The sequence below is a fragment of the Electrophorus electricus genome, chromosome 1 (assembly GCF_013358815.1).
Source record: "Electrophorus electricus isolate fEleEle1 chromosome 1, fEleEle1.pri, whole genome shotgun sequence".
NCBI classification, from domain to species: domain Eukaryota; kingdom Metazoa; phylum Chordata; class Actinopteri; order Gymnotiformes; family Gymnotidae; genus Electrophorus; species Electrophorus electricus.
The window spans coordinates 78,477-87,500 of record NC_049535.1 but is presented as its reverse complement, the minus strand read 5'-3'; the positions used below and the strand labels follow the sequence as shown (position 1 = coordinate 87,500).

The 9,024-nt window shown below is 40.2% G+C and overlaps 1 protein-coding gene across 4 annotated transcripts in view; it reads left to right on the top strand.

Annotated features, from left to right (window-relative positions):
• Positions 1-8,632, top strand: part of LOC113584703 (talin-2-like) — a 44,692-nt gene extending 36,060 nt beyond the window's left edge. For all 4 annotated transcript variants that reach the window (XM_035527960.1, XM_035527963.1, XM_035527951.1 and 1 more), the window contains 10 exons: positions 1,209-1,325; positions 1,541-1,726; positions 1,910-2,017; positions 2,394-2,499; positions 4,796-4,920; positions 5,325-5,450; positions 6,139-6,201; positions 6,543-6,719; positions 7,216-7,341; positions 7,878-8,632. In XM_035527960.1, the coding sequence (XP_035383853.1) occupies positions 1,209-1,325; positions 1,541-1,726; positions 1,910-2,017; positions 2,394-2,499; positions 4,796-4,920; positions 5,325-5,450; positions 6,139-6,201; positions 6,543-6,719; positions 7,216-7,341; positions 7,878-8,006 (1,263 nt within the window). In that variant the 3' untranslated portion in view covers positions 8,007-8,632. The remainder of the gene's footprint in view (positions 1-1,208; positions 1,326-1,540; positions 1,727-1,909; positions 2,018-2,393; positions 2,500-4,795; positions 4,921-5,324; positions 5,451-6,138; positions 6,202-6,542; positions 6,720-7,215; positions 7,342-7,877) is intronic.
• The last annotated feature ends 392 nt before the right edge of the window (positions 8,633-9,024 follow it).

Genomic DNA, 9,024 nt, shown 5'->3' with positions numbered 1-9,024 from the left:
CACAGTATAATACTCACACACGCGCACAGAGCACAGTATAATAATCACACACACACACACACACACACAGAGCACAGTATAATAATCTCACACACAGAGCACAGTATAATAATCTCACACACAGAGCACAGTATAATAATCACACACACACACACACACAAAGAGAGCACAGTATAATAATCACACACACACACACACAGAGCACAGTATAATAATCACACACACACACACAGAGCACAGTATAATAATCACACACACACACACAGAGAGCACAGTATAATAATCACACACACAGAGAGCACAGCATAAATCACACACACACACAGAGCACAGTATAATTATCACACACACACAGCACAGTATAATAATCACACACATAGCACAGTATAATAATCACACACGTGCACAGAGCACAGTATAATAATCACACACGCGCACAGAGCACAGTATAATAATCACACACACACACACACAGAGAGCACAGTATAATAATCTCACACACAGAGCACAGTATAATAATCTCACACACAGAGCACAGTATAATAATCTCACACACAGAGCACAGTATAATAATCACACACACACACACACACACACACACACACACACACAGAGAGAGCACAGTATAATAATCACACACACACAGAGCACAGTATAATAATCACACACACACAGAGAGCACAGTATAATAATCACACACACAGAGCACAGTATAAGCACACACACACACACATACACACACACAGAGCACAGTATATAATCACATACACACACACAGAGCACAGTATATAATCACACACACACACACAGAGCACAGTATAATAATCACACACACCACACACACACGCAGAGCACACTATAACAATCACACACACACACACACAGCACAGTGTAATAATCACACACACACACACACACACACACACACACACACATACAGAACACTATAATCACACACAGCACAATAAAATAATCCGTGCATAATAACACATAACTATTATAACACAAATATACAGAACAATATAATAATCCATGTATATACATATGTATAATCACACAAACATAAACAATATGTATTCATGTTACAATCAAGAAATATAGCCAAATTTAATAACTTATAACAGTATAATAACTTTAGAATTCTTGTGTGTGTGTGTGTGTGTGTGTGTGTGTGTGTGTGTGTGTGTGTGTGTGTGTGTGTGAGACAGGTGATGATAACGAACGTGACGTCACTGCTGAAGACTGTGAAAGCAGTGGAGGATGTGGCCACTAGGGGGAGTAGAGCGCTGGAGGCTGCTATCGAGGCCATCAAACAAGAGCTCTGTGTAGGAGCTCCTGCATATGTAGTGAAGGCTTAATAGCACTGTTATAATGGGTAGTGTAGGCCTAATAACTGTTTAAAATCAAATTGCGTGTTTGGGGTCATAGGAATTTTGGGGATGTCAAATAGTTTGTATATTGATTCATTTAAACATATATTGCTATAGTTTTCTGCCTTTACCACTGGGCTGCATATAATTCTCAGTTGAAAATTTGCCAGGTTTTTCAGTCCAGAGATACTCCAGTGAGGTCTGCCACACCTGAGGAGTTCGTTCGAATGACCAAGGGCATCACCATGGCCACAGCTAAAGCTGTTGCTTCTGGTAACTCTGCCAGACAGGAAGATGTCATCTCCACAGCCAACCTGAGCCAAAAAGTTATTGCAGATATGCTAACAGCATGCAAGGTGTGTCTGTGTATGTGTGGTTGTGGGGCGTGTGTGTGTGTGTGTGTGTGTGTGTGTGTGTGTGTGTGTGTGTGTGTGTGTGTGTGTGTGTGTGTGTGTGTGTGTGTGTGTGTGTGTGAGAGAGAGACTGTGTAAGTGTGAAAAAGGATGTGTGTAAAAAGTTGTATTTGTTGTGTTGTGCAGAGAGCAGCGTATCATGATGGGGTTAGTGAGGAACTGAGGGCCAAGGCGCTGCTTTATGGGACAGAATGCACCAAAGTGTACATAGACCTGCTGGAGCAAGTTCTGCAGGTGCACACACAACACCTACACAATACCACATGCCACTTACAGAACACTTAAACACCATAGGACATGGATACACAAACATACCTACACAACATCACGTACATACACAGAACACAGAAAACACACTGGCAAGTGTAGATTTACAGATTTGCTTCTCTATAGCTCTAACTAATATATTCCTAATTTATTCTTAATTTAATATAAAAATTTAATATATTCTTAATTTCTTCTAAGAGCAAATGTTGTACCTATATATTCACACATGTGGATGTGTCCATGTTATTTGTGTGTGTGTGTGTCTGTATGTGTGTGGGCCCGTGTGTGTGCGCATGTCTGTGTGTGTGGGGGGGGGGGGGGGGGGGGGGGTTTGTGTGTGTAGGTCCTGCAGAGGCCCACAGCAGAACAGAAGCAACACTTGGCTGTCTTTTCCAAACGTGTAGCTGGCGCAGTTACTGAACTCATTCATATAGCAGAGAACATGAAAGGTATTCCTACACACACACACACACACATCTAGACATGAACACATACACAAGCCAGGATATACACACACACGCAAACAAACACATGTGCACACGCACACACACTTACACAGAGTCACTGGAGAAACTCGTGTCTGATGTTTCTGGATTAGTGATGGAAGCATTTCTTGTGTCTCTTGCTTTGTGTCAGATAACGGTGAGTTGCATTAACCTCTGACTCATTGCTTACTGACCACCATTCACCATTTCACAGTCTGTTCCTAGTGGGTTATTTATCAGTTCTGTCAGAACCGTATCAGTTTTAACCTTAATGATTGATTTAGTTTGTTGCATGTAATTTTATTCCCATTAGATTTTTTTACCTGTATACTTTACCCTACTGCCTAGTGTGTATACTGGTAACAGGCAGCTAGGCAGGTAATATATAGATTGAGATTCCCATAACACACCACAATTCCTTTACAAATGGTTTATCTGAGCTCAGAAATGTGCAGCGCTTGGGAAAATGTATGGATTTGACAGGAAGCTTGGTCTCTGTGTCCCATGTCAGCAGTTCATGTGAAAAGGTATTAGCATTAGTATTTTGGTTAGCTGTTTCTCAGAATTTTCCCATAATGTCAAAACAGTTCCACCAGTCCCCAAGAATGGTAGCCTTTGTTATGGAATTGCTTTGGCATTAAGGGAACTTTTTGAGAAATGGCTAACCATACTCTAAGCCCCATGATCCATATTATAATCCATAAAATGGATTTATGAACAAATGGTAAAGTAAAATTTGCCCAAACCCACACTGGTGATAGCCAAGGATAGCTAGTCTTATGTGGTCATGTAATTGTTTTGGCATTATTGGAAATTTCTGAGAAATAGATATCTAAATTCAGCCTATATGAAATGAATATGTATTTTAAAATGGATTTATAAAAAGATGGTACAGTGAAATCTGTCCAAACTTACTCTGCTAATAGCCAAGGATCACTACTCTTATATGGTAGTGGAACTGTCTTGGCATTAAGGGAAATGTCTGAGAAATACATAACCGTACTGTCTCCAAGCCCATTAAAGACATTAGCATTTTAATATGGATGTTTGAAAAAATGGTAGAGTAGAAGCTGTGCTAATTTGCACAGGTGACAGGGAAAGGCCACCAATCTTGGGTGGTAGTAGAACTGTTTAGGCATTTGGGGAAAATTCTGAAAAATATGTAGCCATCTTTTATCTGAATTAGATGGGCATGTAAACATCATTACAAATACAAGGGCTTCAATATAGATTTATTAAAAACTGGTGGAGGATCTTATCAGACTTGATCTGGTGAAAGGCAAGGGCCACTTCCCTATACCCTGCACATGTGCAACATTTCACTAGTGATAACCCCTGTTTTAGCTGGCAGTCAAGCTCTATAATAAACGTCTGAGAAACATTATATAGAAAAACGATTTTGCACAAGGCGTATTAAGCTGTTTAACTATATTACCAATTGTGTTTAATGTGATGATGCAAGTAAACTAGTTGAGTCTAGTAAACTGTATTTTGTACTTTTAAATTTAATAAAAGTGCGCGTCTTCATCAAAGCTTTTAAAACAGAAAATACTCAAGTCTCCGTTTCTCTTTGCTTAGGGAGCGTTAGATTAGCGGTAAGTAGCGAAATACCGTAAAATCGCACATATAGGCGCGTACGAATTTAAAGCGCGGATGACTTGATCGGGAATCGCTAAAGTTTAGTTAGTTTAGATAGTTTGAACACGGTCAGATCGAGCCCAATTTTCAGGTGAATTCGGAGTAAAATGTCTGGTGTCACTTTAACCCCAGAAAGAAATTTGAGCCATTTTTATTTGGTAGAGAGAGTGAATGAAGTGTGGGTTGGTGAGTTGATTTGATAGTTCATGAATATGCAATATAAGGTGACTTATGGTTCGCTATAGTCAATTAGTGCTATAACACCAAAAGAAGTGTAATAACTAAACGGTGGTTAGGGGGCAGTATACATAAAAGTGATCTTATTTTATAATAAATGTTGAAGTGCAGCAGAAGTTTGAAGATAATCACATACTTCCTGTTACTATAACATTAAGTAAAAGGAACCATTCATCTCATCATCACTCTCACAGTTTATATTTTATTTTAAAATATTGTGTTTATGTGAATATAATTTTTCAGCCCTTATAGGTTTGTTATACTCTTGTTAATGGAGAATGTGTGTGCGTTGTGTGTTCGGATGTGTTTATATGCACGTATGTGTGTGGATGTGGCTGGGGTGTATATGGTTGGGTGTGTGTGTGTGTGTGGGGGGGTGTTCCAGGTTCTGAGTGGGTTGACCCAGAGGACCCCACAGTGATTGCAGAGACTGAACTGCTGGGAGCTGCAGCCTCCATCGAAGCTGCTGCCAAAAAGCTGGAACACCTCAAACCCAGAGCAAAACCAAAGGTGTGTGTGTGTGTGTGTGTGTGTGTGTGTGTGTGTGTGTGTGTGTGTGTGTGTGTATATATATATATATATATATATATATATATATATATATATATATATATATATATATATATATAGACACACACACACACACACACCATACATACATACATACATACATACATACATACATACATATATATATATATATATATATATATATATATATATATATATATATATATATATATATATATATATATATTTTTTTTTTTTATTATTTTTTTTTTTTTTTTACACACACACACACACACACACACACACAAGTGTTAGACTGATGATTTAGATATTCTGACTGGTCCTGTTCTGTTTAACTGGTGATATTTCCTTCTCTTCAGTAATGTGCAGTTGTGTCTCTGCAGCAAGCTGATGAGAGTTTGGACTTTGAGGAGCAGATTCTAGAAGCAGCCAAGTCTATTGCCACAGCAACTAGTGCCTTGGTGAAATCTGCCTCAGCTGCCCAGAGAGAGCTTATTGCCCAGGGCAAGGTGACAACACACACTCACACATCACACAACTGCACACACACGCCATGCAACTGCGCGCGCACACACACACACACACACACACACACACACACACCACAACCACACACACGCCTCTCAACCCCACACACACACACACACACACACACACGCCCCTGCACACATGCTACACAACTGATTAACATATATACATAGCACAATAACAAATAACAAATTATCACAAATAACATCATGGCTGTTGATCTATGACCAAATAACACTCCCTCTTGTGTGCTTAAAAACACACATCTCCATGCACATGGTCAGCATGCATGCACACACTTACTTACTTACTTACACATAAACACACACACACACACACACACACTCAGGCCATGAACACACGCCTGCACATACATTTGTGCATACGCAAGTAATGAACACACCTACAAATGCATGCTACCAGCACACACGTGCACACTACAAGCACAAACACAGACGTATCTATGCAGGCCATGAACACACATCTGTATGTGTATATGCATATGCGCATGCAGACAATGAACACACATCAACACACTAGATATCAGTCGGAGATAAAAGACAGATGCTGCTATTACTGTCCTGCTGAGTGACATACAGAAATGGTGAAGAGCTTCATGCTTTAAATGTGTGTGTAGTGTGTAATGTGTGTGTTTAATGTCTTCTACAGGTGGGCTCTATTCCTGCGAATGCAGAGGACGATGGCCAGTGGTCACAAGGACTCATCTCTGCTGTGAGTTCAAACGCCTTTACACTGCCTTTATAATATTACAAAAGGCTTTGATTATATGCCTAATAATGTACATCAGACTTGTATCATTCACTTAATAACTTATTAATTCAGTCATAACTGAATCTAAAGCATAAAAGTCTCAACAGGCTTAAGCCAGGATGGCATTAAGTGTGGCTGGGGTTGGGCGTGGAGGTATGCCTGGTGTTGGGCGTAGCTGGTTTTGGGGTAGAGGCGTGGTGGTGTTGGGCGTAACTGGTTTTGGGGTAGAGGCGTGGCTGGTGTTGGGCATGAGGGCAAGCCTGGTGTGGGCATAACCCATAAGCTGCTGTGGCTGGTTGCAGGCTCATCTGGTTGCTGCGGCGACGGGTAGCCTATGTGAGGCATCTGTGCAGGGTCACCACGGCAGTGAGGAGAGGCTTATCTCCTCTGCCAAGCAGGTGTCCACCTCCACCGCACAACTGCTGCTCACTTGCAAGGTGAAGGCAGACCACAACTCTGAGGCTATGAGGAGGTTACAGGTACACACATGCACACTCACACACAGAGAACATATACAGCAGAGTCAAATATGTACACTTAATATTAACCGGTCGAACAATGAGAACATATATACATGTTTTAGATAACCTTTATGTAAAATAACATTACATCACAATTCTGATAGTTTCATTAACAGAGGTGCCTTGTTTTCTCAATAAATAAATACAAATAATATGTAAATACAAATAAGAAAAATGAAGGCAAAACATAATAACTAATAACCATTCTGTTATAAGCGATGTGAACCTCCGCAGAGGCTGATGGGTGTGCAGTGCTGATGGTGGCATAGTGCTTTGAATTGGTTAAAAAAACTAAATGAAAAAAATATACCACAGTCCACAAATGTTTCTTGGAGTCAACAAACAGAAATGCATTTATGTGTTCTCATACACACATACATACTGACGTGTATGTACAAACGTGTGTGTATGTGTAAACATGCATGCTTGTGTGTGTATGTGTGTGTTCATGCAGGCTGCTGGTAACGCAGTGAAGCGAGCGTCAGACAATCTGGTGAAGGCGGCGCAGAAATCAGCCTTTGATAAGACCGATGAGGATAACGTGGTGGTGAAGACCAATTTTGTTGGAGGAATTGCTCAGGTGAAGCTCGCCATGGTGTTCCATTTCATATTCTCGCTGCATCGGTCACTTTGGGAATGTCACAGGCAACACTAGCAACATGTAGATTGATGAGAAAAATCATATTTGCATATTTGATTGGCCAATGACGAAAACAGCAGTAACTTGTGAGGACATTCAGGAGTGTTCTCTTCTAGCCATGGGCTGGCCTGAGTTTTTATATCATTCTAGGGCTAACACTTACCCTAGTTTTTATATAAAGTTCTGCTCAGAGGTGTTATGGGTAGGTGAGAAATGGTACCAATATTGTTTTGACAGTTGTTGATTCGTCAGGTAGCATATAGGTAGATACAAGGTAGCATCACTTCTAAATGGTGGAATTATAGTGGAGAAGACCTCCTGCCTGAATGTGAATAGAACTGGGGAAAATACAGAAACTAACAACACTATGCAAATGAAAAACTGATGCATTGATGTAGCCATGCAGTGATGTAGCCATGCAATGATGCAGTGTTCGTGAAAAGAGCTGCATGTAAGTGCCTTGTACTTTTTTGCAGATCATTGCGGCGCAGGAGGAGATGTTGAAGAAGGAGAGAGAGCTGGAGGAGGCCAGGAAGAAACTAGCTCAGATCAGACAACAGCAGTACAAATTCCTGCCTAGCGAACTAAGAGGGGATGAGGACTAAATCACTACCTCCTGTGGGTGTGTGAGGCAGGGGGTGTACAGGAAGTAGATGTGATGGACAAAACTGATTTCTGTATGTGTTGCAGCAGCCCTTAATTGTTTTCAAAACAGCAGCAGCATGGCGCTCACAAGGGCTCCATGTGCTTCAGCTCCACTCAAGGCTCAATGTGATCACATTACAACACTTGCTTACCTTTCTGACTATAAACAAGTCAAATATTGAATGTGACTTTCAAACCTGATCCACAGAAGGTGGCTGTTTTATTGCATACCTGTACATCAGATACACCACATGGGTAACATTAGGGTTAATTCTAACGTATAAGGGTAATATTAGTCTATTAATATTAGGTTAATCCTAACCTATATGGGTAATATATATTAGACTAGGATTAAATGTTTAAAGTTGGCGTTAGGAAGTTTCACTACTGGGGCAGATCACACTGGATTCTTGGCCTTGGCTGTTTTGTGGCTCCTAATGTCTCTAAGATTGTTACGATTCCAGCAGAAACGAGGCAAGAGGTAGAACGCAAATGCAGGAGATGGTTTATTAAATGAGAGTAACCAAACACGGAGGGCAAAATAAATAGAGACAAAGGGGAATTAATCAGACGCAGGTGAACATAACAGGGACAACCAAAACATGGACTGTAACTGAGAAACAGACGAGGAGCAGAGAAAACGAAACCAAGGAATGGAATAAGGAAGTAAAGCAAAACAGACTTGACAGGGAAATCAAGGAAACGGTGATGCCAGGAGGGAGACCGTTCATAAAAAAGATCCTCTGTATTTTGTTGAATCAAATGAAAGGGATCCTTTTGTTTGCTGATATTAGTATGTAGTCTGTGTCTGTAGTTTTTAAAGTGACTGGTGTGAATGATAAAGCTTTGTAAATGTATGATGTTAAGGTAAGTTTTATTATTTATGTCTTTTTATAAGGAAGAAATGAATAAACAAATACTACAAAACTATACAAACAAATCAAAACAAACAATGATGAATGCACTCAGATGGTACTG